Source organism: Ochlerotatus camptorhynchus, unplaced genomic scaffold (assembly GCF_037179485.1).
Source record: "Ochlerotatus camptorhynchus isolate MF236.1 unplaced genomic scaffold, CSIRO-AGI_Acam_v1.1 ptg000768l, whole genome shotgun sequence".
NCBI lineage: Eukaryota > Metazoa > Arthropoda > Insecta > Diptera > Culicidae > Ochlerotatus > Ochlerotatus camptorhynchus.
Window position 1 is genome coordinate 92566 of NW_027041235.1, and position 22266 is coordinate 114831.

Sequence of the window (22266 nt, forward strand, 5' to 3'; positions counted from 1 at the left end):
GAAGACGATTTCGTACGGATTTTGATGTCAGTTGAATGGAAAACTCGCTTTTAATCTGTTTCGCAATTTTCGGAGCTGATAGTCCCCGGTCCAGCTCCGCCTTCTTCATGATAGCTCTGTCAATTCGGCCAGTTGTCTTTGAAGGACGCCCCGATCGCTTAGCTGGTGAGATAGAACCACGCTTTTTGTACATCTGCACAATTCTAGCGACCGTATCTTTGTGAAGCTGGACAATATCGGCAATATCACGGTAGCTTTTGCCAGTTTTGTGATGTTCAATAATCAAATTTGGGATATTGATCGTTTAGGCATTTTGCAACAAATAACTTCCAATTTTGAACACGAAACTGAAATTTTGAGCACGAAAACTTCAAGAGCACTAAATGACAGCTAGACACAATGTTTACATTCGAGAAAGTAGCAGAATACACACTAAAGCTCTGTAAAACACACTTAAATCGTAGTATCCGTTTGGGGGTGGATAAACTTTTTTTGCGTAATTTTTTGCCCTTTTTCATAATTTATCACATGAAATCTCAAGCAAAGATATAAACGCCGTATTTTCAATGGCAATGTGATAAATAAACACAAATTGATAAATCATGGAGGAACACTAATAAAATTAAACCGATTTTCACCAGCAAAAACAAAACAAAAATGTAAATTGGTGGGGGTGGATAAACTTTTTTTGCATACTGTAAATTTCGATTCCCTGAAATCGACACATGTAAGCGGCCCGCATAAGAATCAGTTGAAAGAAACGTGAAAATCAATTCAATCAAACGTTCTCTTCGTCGACTAGCTGAAACTAGTTGGTTTGAGGACACTTAATTTTACATGAAACGTTAATTTACGTTCTATGATTTACGTCCAATATGGATTACGTCTCGTGTAAAAGTAGTTATTTCTAAGTGTGTACTTTCGAACGAAACAGACAGGCAACCGATTGAATATGTGGTTGACCAGTCGTAGAGAGATAACCCGTGGGAGATGGCTCTCCGGAAATTCGGATTCACCGGGAAAATGGTCAATTCTTGAAAGTAGACCTAGAGACAGTGCTGATAAAAATCCTTTCTTCTACACTCAATTTAGCTGAAAATGAAGAAAACCTTAACAGATAGACCAACTACCTGCATGAATTTGAATTTTGATATAAACAAGTTCCCTTGATCTAGGCAACCTCTGAGTATCAAAAATAACATTTGTTTTTCTTCATTCGTGGCTGGATTCTCATTATCGCCTCTGTTGTTGTAAATATTGATATTCGTCTTCATCTTGGTCGGGATGATATTGAGGATCAAATGCAAAATGATTATTTTCATTTTAAACAAATATAGCGCTAAAGAACGTGGTTTTTAGACATAAGTCGACGGCAAATTATTGCCTCAAGCTGAACTGATGATAATATCGATGATTTAGGCAGTGTGGTCGACAATATTCAAAATAATAATTTTGCCCAAAATGTCGTTGATTATTTTGCTTTTGAGGATCACTTCTGATTTTGACAATTTTGGGTTTGATAATCGAGCACTGGTGAATATCAACAAACGCGTATTCGTTGATGTATAATAAACTCATTTGTTCATTTCGCTCGTTTCGTAACTACGAAGATGTTCAAAACAAACGCAATTCATCGACACTGGCTTGAAGAGATACTCCTTGCATGTGATGGTAAATGATAAAAACAGACACTGCCTAGAGATCCGTGATTTTTTTTTTTCTAAATAGCATACAATCATGAGCATAGAGGAAATATGCCATCATCATATAGATTCTACAACCAGGTGGCAAGAAAACGGTCCTCTGCATATCCGTAATCACCGGGAAAATGTTCAATTCCTGGAAGTAGACCTGGAAACCTTTTTTGACGTAGACTACGTCTTACAGGAAGGTACTGGAGGAAAATCTAAAATAGCGACCGTCACAAAAAGGTGTAAGGTTTTGAAAGCTTATAACTTTGTAATTTTAAGATGTAATACAAATACAAATACACCAATCGATAGGAAAATACTCTCAAAATCTGCTAAAATAAATGCTTTTCCAATTGTTCATAAATAATGTTGAAAAATGTACATATAAAAAGTGATAATTTTATCACTGTTTTCATGAAATAAACGCTCTCCCTCGCGTTCTCCCCAAATCCAGTCGTCATAATTGAGTACCAATTGGTTTCAAATCGTGCTGTTTGAATCTGAAAAGTTATAAAAGAGCACTGCTTTTGTGCCTCAACTTATTTTCGCTTCGGGCGGCGGGTGAGCAGGCAGCAGCAGCAACAGTATGAAGGCAGCGGTTCCTGTCAAGCGCGCAGCGTTTGAGTTCTCTGGCTGCTGGCAGCGCCGTTGCCTCGATGGCACAATCGCTCTGAAGTGGATCATCCTCCTTGCCTGAATGATAACGATCCCGCGTTCTATAAATCTCGATTACTTTTTCGAAAGGACATATCAGCTTTTGTAAACAACTCATTTTATCAGCGGTTCAGCCTAACTGATAGATCGCCCACGCATACGAAAACCACTATATCAGGTAGGGGAAATTTTTCCTTATCTTATGGTAATGTTAGCATGCGTGGGTGAGCTACCAGTTACGCCAAATCGACGATCAAATGCGTTGTTTACAAAAGCTGATACGTCCCTTTGAAAAAGTAATCGAGAAATAATTCTTGGGTCGAGTTAAATTTAACTCGTGGTGAAACGTGACATTTCGAAAGTTATTTACAATGTTCGAAAATCCCGGAAATTGATCAGTTTTCAAACAGAACTCAGTCACGGTTGCCAAAATTTAACTTGTAGTCGGTCAGAAATAACCAAGCTCGGATAGCAGGGTTATTCATTATATCATCTGTCACTTTTAACCACGAGTTAAATTTAACTCGCCCATTGGGACACAGCCTTGGAAGTAATATTAGGGACCATCCATAAATGACGTAGAATTTGTTTGACTAATTAACCACCCTTTCCCCTCGTAGCGTGTTTTGCTATACCTAATACATGGCTGGTCACAACTTCTGAAAGCCCTCTCCCCCCTCAACTACTACGTTTTTTTTTTGAAAGTTCCCGTCATTGCCATTGGGTAACAGTGAAAATCAGCAGCACACACACACAACGGGTTGAACATTAATGCGAAATTTCGGTCTTGATCGTGAATATCCCGCGACCAGAACATTTAAGCTTGGAATCCCTCCATTTAAGTCTCGGTACATCTTTTATCTATTAGTGTTTTTTTTTATGTTTTAGACTTCGTGCATTTTGTGAACGCACGTACATTATTTTTCATTCGAAAACAGAGTGTTTTTGTGGTGAAAAAAAAGGATCTCCCTGCACAGATTACAGCACTGAAATGTACATGTGCACATGTGCACATGTACCAAGCACTGAAATTATCAGATCGTACCTCTATTTAGAACGATTTATAAAATCCCGGATTTTTTGTTGATGGGGGTGAGGCATAGCAAGCCGTTCGATTGCATAACTCTCCAAGTAGGTGGGACTTACGATGCTTCTGTCTTAGAATAAATAGAGGTACCGTCGAGTTTTTTTTTTCAGTGATGGGTACTGAAAATCGGCAGAGAGCGTTCAAAAGCGCCTACTTGCAATGATCGATTCTCTTCATCGATTTTCTCTTTACATTGCTACAGCTGCGCTAAACAATTCAAGCTGAACATTGCATTAGGTCCTAAGTAACATTGGTAAGATTATCTTCGTTGGCTTTCTCCTTGTATGTCCCTCAGCCATGTGAAGACATTCTCAGGTATTTTCAGCACACAGATCGATAAAAGAAGCTTTTATCAAGCATCTAATACGACAAACACAACAAGAAACGGTTATGTACTCACGTTATTAACGAAAGAGAAAACCGACGAAGAGAATCGATCAATGTTATTTAGGACCTAATGCAATGTTCAGCTTTAATATTATCTGAAATTTGTTCAATGTAGTGCAGTAACAGAAACAAAAGAAACAGCAAATGCACCGAGAAATTCTAATCCAAGCCAGTTATTAACAAAAGAGAAAATCGATCATCGCGGTTACGTCAAATTTGTAATCTGTGATAGATATGGAAGTTTGTAATCTGTGATAGATATGGAAGTAATTTTTTTCCACCACAGAAACTCCCCGTGTTCTTAAAGGGCGAACACGAAATTATTGCGACACCGAAAATGTCATGCCAATTTTCTTATAATGTTTAGAATCAAACCAAAATTTTAGGGTAGTTTTATACATATATTTACTTCAAAAATCAAAAGAAAAGTTAATCGATGGAGCCTTGAGTGTAAAATTGAACGCATTTTCGCTTGATGCCCTCCATCAAAGTCTTTACAGTGTCATCCGGTACCAGTTTCTCAGTTTTTTTTTTCATTTTCTTAACATGTCCTTCTCGTCTTTGACTGTCTTCTTGCTCTTCCGAAGTTCCCGCTTCATTATTGCCCAGTACTGCTCCACCGGGTGCAGCTCCGGACAGTTTGGCGGATTCATGTCCTTTGGAACAAAATGGACAGAATTGGCCTCATACCACTCCAGGACACTTTTAGAATAGTGACATGATGCCAAATCTGGCCAAAATAGCGGAGCTTTGTCGTGCTGCTGCAAGAACGGCAAAAGGTGCTTCTCGAGGCACTCAGATTTGTAGATCTCGCCATTTACTGTGCCCTTTGTCACGAAAGGCTCACTCCTCAGTCCGCAAGAGCAGATGGCCTGCCAAATGAGATATTTGGAGGCAAACTTCGACATTTTCTTCTTCTTAAATTTGTCGTCCACATCGAACTTGCTCTTGCCGGTGAAAAACTCCAACCCCGGAATTTGCTTAAAATCGGCTTTTATATACGTTTCGTCGTCCATCACACAGCAGCCATATTTTGTCAGCATCTTCTCGTAGAGCTTCCGTGCCCGAGTTTTAGCCGTCGATTGTTGCCGCTCATCGCGGTTTGGGAAGTTCTGTACCTTGTATGTATGTAGTCCAGCTCTCTTCTTTGCATTCTGGACGTAGCTCTGCGACATGCCGATCTTTTTAGCCAAATCACGGCTTGAGACGTTGGGATTTGCTTTAATCATCCGCTTCACCTTTCCTCCGTCTTTTTGTTCTCCGGTCCCGGTTTTCTTCCAGCTCCTTTGCCGTGGTCCAACGTCAACCGCTCCTGGAACCGCTTCAACACTCTGGAGACGGCTGAATGGTGAATGTTCAACATTTTTCCCAACTGCCGGTGCGACAGGTCAGGAAATTCCAGGTATTTGGAAAGAATTTGTTCTCTCAACTCGCATTGGTTCACCTCCATTTTCGTTGAATCGAAAAACACGACTTCGAGTTTGACAGCATGTACACAATACACATCAATGAGAAAGTGTGCAAAATTTGGTTGATTTTTACCCAATGGTAAAAAAGTTATATCCTGTTGAATGTGTCGCAATAATTTCGTGTTCGCCCTTTATGCCAATTGATGCATGTGCGCCTACAAAACGTGACCGAAATCTTTAAAAAAAACAGCAATATTTAGTTTTTTTGCTCAATCGGTAGATAAAGGATAGTTGAATCGTTGTGGAAACGTTGTTTCTGATCAATCCCACTACCACATAAAAATTTCAAGAACACAAATATCAGCTCTCACAAAACTTATAACAAAGAAACTGGAACTTCACGTTTGCTGCAGTGCAGTACACAAGGAGTTTCAATTTCATGAGTGATGTCACAACTATCCAAGATTTGTGCCCTAGAGAATATCAGCCATCATGACGGTCCTTGTTGGACGCTTCAATGAATCACCTGAATAAATCATATCTGATTGTAATTTAGGAATCAAATGTAATAGAATTTGTATTCGCATTGTTATGAGGTCCTGAATTCTACCAAGTTTTACTAAGTAGGAAATCCAAAATATGTACATAGGACCGAAATAATAGGTTACTTCTAGTGTATTTGAAATCAATATCAAGAAAAATGCACGAGAATTTCACTACACAGCTTAACGTAGTCTACGTCAATCATGCGGTCGTATCTTGTACACAACCCCACCAATTCTTTAATCTAAATTTCATACAACTTTGAGCATCAGCATGTCGATTCTGGTAATGGTCGTCTGAATAAACGGAATCATAGAGATCTGCGATTTTTCTTAATTTTCCAGTTCCAGGCCAAATAGGATAAAAAATTAAAATTTAAGACTCGAGCATCTGTGATTTGCATGAAAATCCACCCTCTCTCTGCTTGCGTAGAAAGTTGTCTATACAAATTATTTTTTATTTTGTATTGGCAGAAAACCTTAATAAAGCTATGTACGTATTTTTAAGAGATGCTGCAATCAGTTGGTGGAGACTTTTTCATTCAAAATATGGGTAAATTTGAGCGCTTGTTTCGATGAGCTCATTTCTCTCCGTATGTTTGAATGCGACATTTCGAAAAAAAAAATTCGTTCAATTGCGCCCGACGAAAAGTTCCAGCAGCAGCCTCAAAGGACAATTTCAAAGGTTGTCGGATTTAGAAATGCCAAATCCACGTAGGGGAAATGACGGCTTCGGCATGACAGACTATTTTCGGCAACCCAAATTGAAACACTATTTTCACTGGATTTTCTTACGAAAACACTTCGCTGAATGCATGCAAACGATTCTTTATGCTTTCAGCTTCAATTTGACTATATTTTAACCACTGAGAAAAAGCAATCTAGCAAGGTTTTCTTGAAATGCAACACACGCACTACAAATTGTAGCTGATTTCGAGTTGCCGATAATAGAACAGCAGATTTACATGCAGTTTAAATGGAACGGTTGCCGAAGAAAAACTGGTTGCCGACAATACTCGCTCTCACTAGAGAATATTGGAGCTTTGTAAAAGCGTTTCAAAACAGTTTTTGACTATTCTTTCGACTGAAATTGTTAGAGCAGCTGGCAGCAAAAGAATGTAAACAAACCAATACTGCATATGTGTGCGTTCCTTAGAGAAAAAGGCTATAGAAAGAAGGTCGCTGCTTAGGTTGCCGAGAATACGTAAATTCCCCTATTTACATTATACTAGCTAACACACCGTGTGTGATTTGCAAGGAACAACTCATGATTCATACTTTTTTGAAGCCATCAAGAACTGTATCACGTTGCAGTGGAAATAACCCATCAACTGATCACATTTCCCCTTGAATCCTTGTCATACTTGCTTGGTAAATACTTAACAAATTAGGCCTCACATTGTGCTGCATTGATACTAACAAAAAAAAAGGAATCACAAGTTGGTAATCCTTATCCGATTCGTGGTTGGCACATGGCACACCAACTATCACAGCCAAGTGCAAAGGACTACATGCAAACCGCACAACAGACAACTGCAGCCAGATTTATCCATTCCGAATAGGCCTCGGCTGTCAGGACCACTGCATTGCAACGTGAGATTTTGACTTCTTTCCACGCTGTCCTTCGCCACTACAATGTCATAAGACACCGATTTTCAGCTACGGTAAAACTTTTTCCCAACATCGACGACAGATCACGTTTTGGAAAATGTTCCCCAGAAATGCTCGCTTCTGGAACCACCAGCTGGAGGAATCGTGTGGCGGGAGTGGATTGTGGGTATTATTTGATTGTAAATTATTTTTAGTTGAATCGTTCCCGGTACCGACCAACCGACCAATAGATCGACCACACCGTCGGAGAGGTAAATAGTATTGTATGTTTGTACACGTGACTGGGTCCTACCTTACATAGGAAGAACAAGCGTTACCGTTTGCTGATCGAAGCGAATTTTCGTTGAATTACGTGGAAGAAGAGCCAAACCACGTTGTTGTCAGGAGGACAATCGGTTGTTATCCCATTCCATAGGTTACAACAGCATAGTACCTTGGAAAGACACAGACATGACCGATCCATGTGACAGACAAGGGAGTGCGCATTTTTGCTTTTCCCTTCACCTGGTGCTTCATAATTGGATTTAGCTGGTAAGGCATAAATTTTGATTTATGTGACGTCGAAGGCAATTGTGCAATCGGGGTGGGTGTTTGTTGAGCTTGTGGAAATTTCAGGCAATCAGCGATTTATGCATATTTCGATATCGCAGATACATCTTCATAGCCTGATTCAAATTCGTTTAAAGGCACTTGCATGTTTGTTGCTAATTTCCTTTGGCTGTGTGCTTTCTTTCTGAATTTGCTTTCAAATATCCGGATACACTTCTCTCTGGAGTACAGTGAACCTACAATTATGAATCACCCACAATGGATCATATCATTCGAGTAGTTTAAAAATACGTTCCTTAGCACTCAAACTTTGTCGTGGAACCATATTTTGATATTGTTCCTTCTAGAACCTTGCCACAGAGCCTTATTTATGCTAAGCTCGTTTTTTTTTTAAATCGCTGGTAGAAGGCCGTCCGAGAATTGCTCGAAAATATGATTAATTATGGATCACTTCACTTCACTTTTGATTCACACGCTTGACTGACTGATCCATAATTGTTATTAGCTGATCCATAATTATGAATGTACCTTACGCGGTGCTTGATGCTGAATAGGACGATTAAACCAGATTCTTAACTTACTCTTCACAATTTCTCCTTCACTGGATGGCAGTTCATTACGAGCATTCATAACTCTAGCCAAGCCCACCCAGAAGCAAAACTCACTTTCCTGTCTAGACCATCCGCATTTCCTGCAGTTACTTTACTGCCAAACTCGGGGCTTCGGTTCGACTTACCACGTCGAGGGCTGTCGTTGTCGCAGTTCACAGCAATTCTAGAAACACGAAAACTTTAGATTCCCTGTTTGGGTGGATCCAGAAATGAAACAGTCTGACTCGCGGGGAAAATCCGCATTTTTCATCTGATTACATTTCCTCATTCGCCTTTTTCATTGCTGCAACCGCAGTCAGAAGACAACAGGAAGTCAGAATTTGTATTTCCACTTGGGGAGGTAGAAAATCCACAGGGAGCACTTCTTCCTTATCGTTTCTTCGTCAGTCATGAAGGCTGACTTTATTCGATTTTTTATTTCAATTCTGTCAATTCAATTCAATTATTTTCATCGGTTCAGGATTGAATATATTGCCGAAAATGGAAAACCTATGCATGTTGAATATAGACACAGGTGATGGAAGCTACCCACGTGGCCGGAGGGATTTTCACTGCTCGGAGTTCATTCACAAATTATGTAAAGGTTTTTTGAGTGATTATTATATCCCTTCTCTCTCCTTGTAAGAAACTGTATGATTTTCAGTTACCCACCTATCTCTCCTTAAAATGTAAGTAAGATTTATAAATTTTTAGAAAATCGTTTAGAACCTTTTAAGATAAATTGATAACTTTTTCAAGCGGTCATTTAATGTAAGCTCAGGTTGTTTGTTATAAAATCAGTTAAGATCAAATAATTTTCTTCTTACTATTAAATCTTATGTATGGAAATTTCAAACCCCCTCCCCCTACCCCATTCACCCATAGACAAGTGGACGGATGGATTTGAGTTCACTCACTGGAGAAAAAGTGACGCAAGCTGCAGGCAATGTTTACTAATCATGTACACTACATGTTCATTTCTTTAATAAATGTTGAGAAGCCCCCTCCACCCTCTATCCTCTTACATCATTTGTGGATGACGCCTTGGTCGGTGCTGTTCGCCGCAACATTTTCTACCCAAATAGGCACTACCCCCAAGAAACGGTGAATATGTCCAAAGGCAGAGCATGTTGTAAAGGAACATGTTGCGTGTCATGTCATTTTTATCGTCTTTTTGTAACTTATTTGCTCAGACTGGCTGGAGGCTCATCTTCATTTCTCAGTCGTAGACGACGGGCTTCTAGTCATTGTCGTCATTGCTGCAAGGGATGAACTCTATAGGTATACTCAAAATTCGAACCTTTTTTTTACTTAAACCATTTTTTGCCAATTAATCAGTTCCAGGCCAAATAGTGAAAACAAACTTCTTCTTCTTTTTCTTATTCTTCGCATTTTAAGCTTATTGATTATCGCATATTAGCTTATTGCGTACTCTCAACTTAACGTTCTAGATGCACTTCCACAGTTTTATTAATTGAGAGCTTTCGTTGCCTGTACCATTTTTGCATTCGTATATGTAATTGTGTGGCAAGTACAATCACACTCTATGCCCAGGGAAGTTGATACATTTTACAACCCGAAAAATTCCTAGACCGGACCGGGAATTGAAACCAGTCGGCTCTAGCATGGTCTTGCTTTGTAATTGCACCTTTACCGGTTGAGCTAAGGGAGGCAACGTGGTGCGTTACTGATATAATATCTACCACATCGAACTCTGGCTCCAAGCTCTTCTTGTTGATAGTTATGAGCCCTTCGGAAGGGAAGTAAAGCCGTTGGTTCATGAGTTGATGGGTCGATAGGTAGGGTCCAGGTGTGGGAGCTGTCTCCCTGGCATCGGTAGCATTGGTGTTCAGCACGGAAAACATGATCGACGGAAAACAAATCAAGGGAAAAAAGAACTTTTTGTAAGTAAAATGTGCTCTGTTTCTGTACGGACGTGAACAATTTCCGAGTGTCAAAATTTCCGTTTCATAGGGGAAATGGATGCAATGTCGAACTAAATGCCCCTAATTTGGGTCCATACATCAATTCAGCAATCGACTAAATTTTCAGTAGTGACCAAAAATATCCATTAGTACCGTCCCATAAAATAAAATTGATAAATAGCAGATTTTTAGCGATGGACCAATCTTAGATCCATATGCTAACATTAGAGCCATTTCCCCTATATCTGGAATTGATTTCTTCATCACGTTTTTGCTCGAAACAATGTGTCACTCGATTGCATAGTTCTAGAAAAGTACTTAAGAGCAAAAGCAAACGCAAGTGACCTGGTGAAATGCATTCCAAAGTGTTTTTTTTTTTAATCAGCATCCAAGGGGTAATCAACTCTGCACACTGTGCCGAAGCACATCGTAGCACACTGCACAGTGTTCCAAAATTCAGATTTAGTTGGAAGGATATGTTTTGACCTGAAATTGAAACTTTAGACTAACAGTCTCTTCTACAAAGTAGCGCTTGTCAATCTTCTCGTTCGTTTGGCACCATTGATCCAAGAGGAATGAATGTTCTACAAAAAAAAAAAGACTCACGTGCATTTTATTTGATGCTTACTTTACTTGTAAACAGGACAGGCACAGTGATTATCCTCGTATGCACACAAATAGCACGTTTAATGTTTCACTTGACAAGGTAAACAAATGATCTCAAAAGTCAGGTTGCAGGGTTGCCAAACTCATGGGATACTGAGACCGACAGCTTGATTTACACAGTTCGGCACATTCGGCACAATACTGGGCACAGCTTTTGACACAGATAAAATATTCGGTACAGATTAAGATGTGCAGAGTTGAGTACCCCTTGTTAGCATTCTTTTCGTTATTAGGCGAATGGCACACAGATAAAAATTCTCAGTTTTAATTGTGATGTAAACATTCATTCACGTAGACTTGTATTTCATTTTACGCAACCGAGCAACTTGCAAAAAATGTTGTTTACAAAGATGGGCTTTTGTATACAACATTTGCTACATTGCATGAAATGTGTCAGAACTTTACATGATATATAATGTAAACGTATATGATAAGTGACGCTCCATTTATGTGCATCATATTGAACAGAAATTTACACTACTTTTTTGAACTGTGCAGGCTGGTCCGAGGATTATGATTGGAGGTGGATTGTGCAAGAGTTTCTTTGAATATCCTATGGAATGGTGTGAAATGTAGAGCTAGAATTAGAATTTGCAAATAGACTTTCGTGTTTTAATACGTGATGGTAGATTTTTTTTTTATTGAAGCCAGGTTGAATTTCGGTTCTATTGTTTGGAGTTTGTGCTTGGATTTTAAAGAATGGAAATTGCTGAATCCATACGTGAAGGACGATCTTGGTTATTCACAAAAGTAGGTAGTATCATAGAAATTTTATTTTTGTCGAACTGAATTTTGGCTGGAGTTTTAAAACCGGGCTTGTATTATATAGAATAGAATTTTCTGAATCCATACGTGAGGGTTGAATATTTTAATTTTTGAGAAAACCGAGTTTAAATTCACATAAGAACGTATTTTCATAGAATTTTCTGTTGTGTTAATTTTCTGTCCTGCCAAGTTGAAAAAGTACGTATTTTCATAGAAATCTGGTTTTAATTTTTAGCCAAGATATATTTTGGCTCCTTCCTTCGAATATTAGGCTTGGATTTTATTGAATAGACCTTCCTGAAAACATACGTCTAGTTAGATTTTTTGAAGCACGCACAGAGAAAACTGGATTTAAATTCACAAAGTAGGTATCTTAATACCAATTAGGGTTATTTAGCACATTGTGCCAAAATTATATTCGGCACAGCTTGGACACATCCATCGGCACATCTTCGGCACAATATCGTAGGCATTGGATTGTTGTAAATAAAATTGGAGCTGGACAACTGTCATTGAAGTTGTTCAAAGCATTACGTGCTGTTTGACTGTATATTAAGGAACATCCTCTAATTTAATATATCAGAGAAACTCATACCAGCAGTTCACTTATAGATCTAAATACGAAACATAGGTTCTAGAGTGGGCTCAAGAGAAAGAGGCAGTTAATAAGACGCTATTAGTACCCTTAATGCAGCAAATCACATAAAACAAACTAAAGAAGTCTGAGTTGGTTGGAAATGCTAACATGAAGCTTTAGTGTGATGATTTATTAGCTAGAGAATGATCTTTAGAAGAGGGTAGGTGGATAGTTCCGTTAGAGTACGGCACTATGAAAATTGAATAGAAGTTGAAAATGAGCGAAGGGCCATTAATGCGACAGTTTTTTAAGATCGACGCACATTTTGCCTAACCCGTACGATGTACGCGGGGACTTGAAGTATGTCTCCAAGTCCACAGGCAAAAATGTGCGTCCCTCTTTTTGCTCATAAACTGACTGCGGCTGTGGAATAGTTCTAGCGACGTTTTCATCACTACCTTAAGCCCCACGTTGCGAGAGCATTTCCAGTCGATGGTGTGTTATAATGCAGTTCTTCTTTACCCAACTATTGTGTTGCTCCTCTCGTCATGACCAACGTGATCATCTCAGAGAGTAGCCGTCAACAATGCTGATGATGGTACAGCACGCAACAACCACCCTACTGCCTTCTCTCTGAGATGATCACGTTGGTCATGACGAGAGGAGCAACACAATAGTTGGGTAAAGAAGAACTGCATTATAACACACCATCGACTGGAAATGCTCTCGCAACGTGGGGCTTTAGGTAGTGATGAAAACGTCGCTAGAACTATTCCACAGCCGCAATCAGTTTATGAGCAAAACGAGGGACGCACATTTTTGCCTGTGTATTTGGAGACATACTTCGAGTCCCCACGTACATCGTACGGGTTAGGCAAAATGTGCGTCGATCTTAAAAAACTGTCGCATTAATGGCCCTTCGCTCATTTTCAACTTCTATTCAATTTTCATACTGCAGTACTCTAATGGAACTATCCACCTACCCTCTTCTAAAGATCATTCTCTAGCTAATAAATCATCACACTAAAGCTTCATGTTAGCATTTCCAACCAACTCTGAAAATCGTTAACTTCGCGTATGAAGTAACATAAAAACACTTTGAATGTAAAGACGTCTATTCATCATCCTCTGTAGTCGGTCTCCAACAATGTTCCCCACCCGTTCCAACTTTTTCCGGCCGCTGATAGATCGGTGCCTTTAAAACCATGAAAGGTTTCTGATCTGGCTTTGAGGGCATTATTAAACCCTAAAACACAGGACTTTTATTATCCTATGAACACAAAACACCAAAATTTCACACACCCGCCACTTCCCGCGTCATCCTCAAACCGATTTATCTTTGCGATTTCAAACCAAAACATTCAAGGTGTCAGAAATACCGGGTTGCCGGGATGGATATTTTACAAACAATTGCAGCTTGCTTTATGACCGACACAATCGGCACACCTGCGGTACACTTGCGGTACACTAACAAAAAAGCCGACCCAAGATTGGTGTGCGGAATGACCTACCCCTTGGTTATATGAATATTTCGAAAACAGGATGTTTTTTTTTTAAACTATTACGTTTGTGGTATTCTGTTTGATGGTTTACCCGGAATTTATCAAAACCCAAAAATCAGTTGCTTTAATCCTATCCATATACATTATTACCAAAGTTCTGGTAGACAGTATTTTTCTCTACAACTTTGTCTCTGACATCAGCTCCATCAGAATAGCCATTTCCATTCTAAAATTTCAAAAATTTCAACAAGGCTACTTTGAATATTTAACAAATTCCAAAGTGGTCAAATTTTAGCAGAAATGTGAATCATTGACCGTAACAAACAATTACGCAAAGTTTCATACAAATCGGAGAAGGTCGTGTTTTTCCAATTCGTCATTTGGTGTGGAACTGCTCTATTACGACTTAAATGAGATTTGAAATGATGATCTTCTAGAGCCATGCCTCATACTCTTCTGTGCGACAAGAAATCATCACCGCTCATAAGCTTCGTGGCCGAACATTGAACCATAGGCAAAAGAAACGCAAACTCGTAACAATCCGGACACGTAAATCTTGTTGGGGTTTAAAATTACGTTTTATTTTTCATAGATCAATGTAACAGCTATGCATTAGTAGGTATTATGCTTATGGTTTCAGTCTTCCTCTTACCATAGGCCATTGTTTGAACTTTTTTTTTCACGAGCCCTGCGCCCACTTGTTTGGCTGCCAAATTCCATTTCCGCTTGAAAACCTTCAGGTCAATTGCAGTTCCACCCTTTTTCTTCAGTATGTTCTTCACAATTGGCCTTAGTTCCGGAGTATTGGCTGGATGCATCTCCTTGAGAAAGACTGCGACGCCATTTTCGCTGAACCACTGTTTGGTGGAATTTTAATAGGGGCAGCCAAAAAAGGCAATCCACCTCATGTTTATCCAGAGAAGGCAGTACCCAACTAACAATTTTCACAATGTAAACGCTTTACTCATTTCATTTATACAGTCTCAAGTTGTATTCAAACGTTATACGATATGAGGCAACCTTTACGCAACCTCTATACAAGCAAATCTGGCGAACTTAGTCAGCTACTTATGGCTTTTGGGACGGTTGGAACAAGCTCTTATTGCACTTCCATTAACGCTTCTAAACAGCTGTTATCCTACTTTTAAGTTGTCTTCGAACTTGGAAGGCGCTTATTTAACCTTTTCACGGTTCTCCAATAATCACTATACAGCTTTCTCTTGAAGCCAGGTTAAATATTATTTGCGCTTTTTTTGTTGGAGGAATTGATTGAGTTTATTTTGCTGTGTGAATCAAATTAATCGAAATTAATTATAAAGCACACCACCAAATTATTTACAATGCACCGGGGAACTTGGAATCGAACTCGAGATGACCGCATTGGCAAACCTTGACACTACCAACTTCGCTACGCCAACACTATGAACTGACGTAAAATAATATACATGACTTAATACAATTGTAAAGGAGCAGAGTAAAAGCTGTAAAACTGCACACGTCTAAAAATAAACCAAGCTGACTGTTAAAATGCTTCCAAAGTAGCGTTAACACAGTTTGTTAGTTGAGTACAGGTTGTTTAGTTGTTGAAAAAGCACTTTTGATGTTTATGTTATTCAGCAAGAGTGGTTGGTTGAGTAGAGGCCATCAAATGAGTAATATATTTACTTTATTAGCTTTGTTTTGCAGCTACAAGTTGAAAGTTGATTAATATTTGCATAAAAAGCGGTGCCGGTGGTGTAGTGGTAAGCGTGATTACCTCTCACCCCAGCAGGCCTGGGTTCAATCCCAGACGGCACCGCCGGGATGTTCTGAGGCATAACATCTCTGATCACGCCTTCCTTCGGAAGGGAAGTAAAGCCGTTGGTCCCCGGTTCATGAGTTGATGGGTCGATAGGTAGGGTCCAGGTGTGGGAGCTGCCTTCCTGGCGTCGGTTGCATTGGTGCTCAGCACGGAAAACAAGATCGACGGAAAATAAATCAAGGAAAAAAAAATATTTGCATAAAAGCGAAGACAACCAATCAAGAAAACTGGCAACTTTGCCAGAATCCAAGCGACAGATACAATGGCGCTGCGCTTGAGTGAAAGTGGAAGCAACACATAGAAAAGTGAGCAAATACACAAACCCTTCTTCTGGGGATGTAATCTTTGCTATCAAATTTGTTCGAAGCATTTACCTTTAAGCGGCAGATGACGCGATTGTACTTGTCTCATAGCGTTCCTGTGAGAAAATGAAAGAGTTGCCAGTCTTCTTGATTTGTTGTCTTCGATAAAAGTGACATTAGCGTTTATTGGCTGCTGTTTTTCAATGCGACTGACAAATTGAATAATGGTTGTGAAAAAGTTGCGTAAACGCTCTCCAAACCTAGTTTGGTAGCTTCTGCGTGCAGCTGTATCTGCAGGTTTTTTCAGCTACTTTGCAGCACAATGCTGGAGAAGTTGGCTTATAAAGCTGAAAATGTTAGTTGGGTAGTCTCTTCCGTAGGCACGTCTACTGATAAATTTGCTGGTTCATGGTTCCAGAAGTAAGGAAAGTTTCGATTTTCAGCCCACAACTGCAGATTGCTTGCCAGACAAATAACTTTGTTAAGAAATTTCGATTTTTAATTCTTCCGGTCAACTGAGGTATAAAATTGCTATCCAGGAATTTGATCGAAAACTGCCAGAACTCGAGCATTAGTACTAGACACTGAAGAAGTCTGCACATTGTTGACGAAATACGCGTATCTGTCAAGAATAAGCAAATAAGGTAGTGGAATTAAATGGAAATTACTAATCCTTCTCTCTCATTATACTTTATCTGTGCCGAAAGCTAGGTTAAGCGTTGTGCTGAACGTGCCGAAGTGTGGCAATCAAGCTATCAGTCTCAGTAACCTATGAGTTTGGCAACTCTGCACTTATGAGTTTTGAGATTGTGTGTTTACATTTTCAAGTCAAGTACGGAAAAAAGTCGTGATAATATTCAACGAGCCGATTGCCGGTCATCCGTTTCAAGGAAGTGGCACTCAAAGATTAGCCCCTCCGCAAGAAGGAAAAGGGTGACTGATGGCAGAAGCTGTCCATCCAGGAGAAGACAGTTCTCTACCGTGCGTCATTCTGGCAGACGTTTGCCAAAACCAAGAACCCAACTGGCAAGTGGAACATGAATCTTGTCTGCAATATCGTCATGCTACTCGGGCAATGCTACAATCTGAAAATATGAAGGACTCGATATAAAATGCAAACCGGCGGTTTTAGTAGCAGCAATACACCTGCAGTCCCGAGCAAAGTCTGAGATCAAATTGAAATCTAAATTTGATGTTGTGATTTCGCTGATAATGATTACTCAGGTTGCTATCGTTTTGGTCGTTTTAACGGTTAAAATCAAAATTGAGAGCAAAAAAATCTTCCTGTGACATCTCATTGAAAACTATTTCTGCTATCAGTCAGTGGCGAAAGAGCGTAGAGAGACCTCCACTGTTAATCGAATCCGAGTTCAGCCCATAGAAATCGTACCGGAGTGTTCTGTGGGAGTAACAGCTGCGATTGCAGATACATCTAAAGAATGGTTCGGCACCGTGGTGTTGTTGACACTGCACATTATCGCTGCAATGCTCATTACCTATACAATTGACTCTCGGTCCGGATCATATGGCCATCGAGTTAATACTTAATTCTAGTTAATTCTGGTGTGGTGACTCTCACTAGTTCGTTTGGACTTCCCTGAAGCTATGAACATCTATTAAATGCCGTGTGGACTTTCTGTAGAGGTTCATCCCCCAGAAGGCATAAGGACAAAGAAAGTCTCGTCAATTATACAATCTCTTATTATGATTGGGGGCAATTTCGCTGGAAAATGGCACTAACACATAAATTCCTTTTCCCCTTACTTTGAAGTAATCCTTAGCAACGATTGGCAAAATCACAACACAAAACAGTGATGCCATTTTATATTATATTTTGCATCATACTTGTCAACGGCGCCGGTGGTGTAGTGGTAAGCGTGATTACCTCTCACCCCAGCAGGCCTTCAATCCCAGTCGGCGCCGCCGGGATGTTCTGAGGCATAACATCTCTGATCACGCCTTCCTTCGGATGGGAAGTAAAGCCGTTGGTCCCCGGTTCATGAGTTGATGGGTCAATAGGTAGGGTCCAGGTGTGGGAGCTGCCTTCCTGGCACGTCGGTAGCATTGGTGCTCAGCACGGAAAACAAGATCGACGGAAAAAACAAACCAAAGGAAAAAAAATCATACTTGTCGCCGTGTGCCATGATGCACCGATCAGTGTGCCATGATGTGTTTCGGCACAATGTGCAGAGTTGATTACCCCTTGTACAGTTCTGCTTTTTGGATCACCATATTTTCGGTGATAAAGGGTGATACGGTCAAAATTTGGTCAATATCAACTTGACGTATTTCTTTCAATTTTGCATTTAAAAAACCTGAACACCCCTTATTTTGAAGGTGTGTGTGTGTAGAATGTTGCTCCTATTTTGATTTTGGAATTCACTCTTCAGTTGTCAAAATGCCGTCCAAGCAAGAAGAGCAGCGTATCAAAATTTTGCTCGCGCATCGCGAAAATCCGAGCTACTCGCACGCAAAGTTGGCAAAATCGCTAAAAGTTGCCAAATCAACCGTTACAAATGTAATTAAAGTGTTTGGGGAACGTTTGTCGACAGCCAGGAAGTCTGGATCGGGAGGAAATCGAAAACCGGAAGCCGCTGAGACGACAAAGAGAGTTGCCGGTAGTTTCAAGCGAAACCCTAACCTCTCTCTCCGAGATGCCGCAAATAAGCTGGGTGTATCGTCTACAACCGTGCATCGAGCCAAAAAACGAGCCGGACTATCGACTTACAAGAAGGTAGTGACTCCAAATCGCGATGATAAACAAAATACGACGGCCAAAGCGCGATCCCGGAGGCTGTACACGACGATGCTGACGAAGTTTGACTGCGTGGTAATGGACAACGAAACCTACGTCAAAACCGACTACAAGCAGCTTCCGGGACAGGAGTTTTATACGGCAAAAGGAAGGGGAAAGGTAGCAGATGTTTTCAAGCACATGAAACTGTCAAAGTTCGCAAAGAAATATCTGGTTTGGCAAGCCATCTGTACCTGTGGCTTGAAAAGCAGCATTTTCATAGCTTCCGGGACTGTCAACCAAGAAATTTACGTGAAAGAGTGTTTGAATAAACGTCTGCTGCCTTTCCTGAAGAAACACGGTTGTTCCGTACTGTTTTGGCCGGATTTGGCATCTTGCCATTACGGTAAAAAGGCCATGGAGTGGTACGCCGCCAACAACGTGCAGGTGGTTCCCAAGGACAAGAACCCTCCCAACACGCCAGAGCTCCGCCCAATTGAGAAATACTGGGCTATTGTCAAGCGGAACCTAAAGAAGACCAAAAAAACTGCTAAGGGCGAGCAGCAGTTCAAGGCAAACTGGCTTTCTGCGGCGAAGAAAGTGGACAAGGTGGCTGTACAAAATCTGATGGCAGGGGTCAAGCGTAAGGCCCGGCAATTCGGATTTGGAAAAGCGGAAGCCTAACTGAATATTTTTCCTGAATTTTATACTAATTGAACTTGAAAAAGAAATTTAATTTGATTTTTTAAATAAACGATTTCACCGATTTACACGCGTTTTCCCTTGACCAAATTTTGACCGTATCACCCTTTATAACAAAACATTCAAGCTTATTATAAATGATTTCAAATTGAAAACAGTATCAATTAATTAACTATAATTTTTAATATATGTACATGGGAATTGCACTTCGTAACTTCAACCAAAGATGAATACTAAGATGAAACTGTCGGAAGAAAAACTTTCTATTTTAGTGTCCTCTTTCACGGTCCCTTTCATCCAATGAATACCCCCGTATTCAAGGTAATTTTGTGGTTTTGCTGCCCCTTTGGTAGAGATGAAATTTTGCGCTCATTTTTATCAAAACAAACACACCAAAGTCAGGGATGTCCCATTTTTTAATAACTCGATTATTTTTTGTTCGCTGTGCTGCCATTTTTCAACCAATAAGAGTGCAGCACATGTTTGAAACGATCGGTGGTGATGATCCTATCCTATATAACCGATTACATATATTTTACTTTTCGGTTCGTTAATCGATTTATCAATTATTCGAATGAAAATCGGCCATCCCTTGATGAATGTGAAACGTCATTTCAAATATAAGGACCGTACATAAATAATGACACAATTTGAAAGGGACCGGGGCTAATCAAAAATTACGTCGCCACGGTAACTGAAATAAACACGAGTGTTCACCGGTTGCTTCAACTGCCATTTTCTCAATGCATACTTTTTTCCGGCGTATGCGAAAGGTCACGGTGGCGCTCTGATCTAGCTGTAGTTTCGAGAATTTTGGAAATTTAGAGGACAGTATTTCCGAAGATTTTACAATTTGTGGAGCTCTCGGAATGGCGATACTTCCTACAGTTCATGGATTTTGTACAACTCTGGGAGTATGAGAAGTCTTCGAGAGGTAAGATTTTTTCAAATAACTAAATTCCTAAAGTTCTTAAAACTTCTTACATTTTCTTAACAACGATTATATTTTATATACTTTGAGTAAACAATTACAATCTAGACTAGTAATCTTTCGCTTAAATCTAATACAACCCTGTACGACTATTTTTGGCGACATGAATTGAATAGCACCGATTTCGGAGCTTAGATCACCCAGTGGACTCCCAACTCGATGACGAAAGCGAAAGTCAATTCAATACACAGAAAGGAATTTTGTTTACCACCTACTACTGTCTTTCTACTACCTTCCCTACCTGTTTCAGAACATCTACAGGCACCGTATTACGCGCTCGACCGTGTAGGACGAACAGCCCTATCATTTTTTGTTTGCTGCCATTCTTTTTTGATTCCTTGTATCAAAAAAACATCCATTGCTCTAATACGAATGTTAAACTCCGAAAGGAAGCAAGCACAGGGAAAAAATTCACCAGGACACTCGATATGATCCACGTTTCATGCATTAGGAAAATTGACGTCGACCGCCCAAACGACGATAATTCCTATGTTGGATGGATAATACACATACTCACGCTAGGGCTGTGTATAAATCGTCGTAAATAATAAATTTACGGGCACCGGTAATTGATGGCAATATCTGGTTGGTAGAGAGTGCGTGCGTGGGTGTACTCTGCGTGGTAGGGAAAAATGGGTGATGTTGGTGGTCGGACGATTTGTGTCTTCATCGCGATCGTTACCCGGACAATTAACAAATTATGTTGATTTATAGTTGAATTGAGTAATTGCTGTCGAATTCTCGTTGAAAGCTTTACAATGGAGTTGCACGATAGCTTATTTCAAAAATTCATAAATGTTCTTTCGAGGCTCATTTGACTTGCTGCTTCAGCGCATGACATCGCATCATAGCTTTATTAAGCTCGTCATAGCTTCACTTCACCTACTGTAGAGTAGCATCAGCTGTCTCGGTTGACGATGATGGTAAAACTTTTCCATGAAAGAGCAGTAGCAACAGCAGTACAAATTATGCAGCTCAAAGGAAGAGCATGTTTTGTAAACAGAGGAAATATTGAATTACCGCTTCTCCACTCATCCACCGTACACATGCAACTAGCGAATCATCAGGAAGAGCAAACGGAACTTGGTGCAATTTCGCTGGAAGGAAGATATTTCAACACCTTCCAATGGCATTATACAAAACTAACAACACCATGCTCTTCTAGATGCCGGAAGCGAAGGGAAGTAACTTTCTTGTGTGGTTATATTTATAATTCATGGTTTTCTTGCACGAGAACTACCGGAAAGTAACCAGTACAAGCTACCTACACACGGTCGGCATGACGGTAAAATTGCATTTGGTTAGGTTTTGAAGAAATGCTCGTAGTAGAAGAGTACATGCAAGAACGCCTCCTTGAAAGTTAAACATTTTCTATAAGATACAGCAATAGCGTCGCTGAAGCTTACTTCGTGTGAATTCCTGATGCAGGAGGATTATCAACTGAGCCTTTGGAGGTTACTAGTACATGTCGTATATAGCATTGAACGAATCAGAAACTTGATTTGGGCAAAGAATACATTTTTAGAGAAACAACTATCAATCGCGCCAGTGTTCTTTACTCACCTTGCACTATATTCTCTCTGTTTTTCAGAAGCGCTCAAGTACCACGGAAATCGTTTGACAGACTACGAGAAGCAGGAAATTGAGAAATATCCGGAGGTCTACTATCTGGGTCTCGATGCCTGCAAGATAAACGCCAAACCTGGCACAGCGCTTAACTCGGGCTACGATGATGACAATGGCAGTTACAATAAGGTAGTAAATCAAACTTCCCTTGTGCC

The 22266-nt window shown here is 40.0% G+C and overlaps 1 protein-coding gene across 4 annotated transcripts in view; it reads left to right on the plus strand.

Moving 5' to 3' along the window:
• Dyrk2 (Dual-specificity tyrosine phosphorylation-regulated kinase 2) overlaps window positions 1-22266 on the plus strand; it is a 127334-nt gene that overhangs the window by 39214 nt on the left and 65854 nt on the right. For all 4 annotated transcript variants that reach the window (XM_065238374.1, XM_065238375.1, XM_065238376.1 and 1 more), the window contains exon 3: window positions 22077-22240. In XM_065238374.1, the coding sequence (XP_065094446.1) occupies window positions 22077-22240 (164 nt within the window). The remainder of the gene's footprint in view (window positions 1-22076; window positions 22241-22266) is intronic.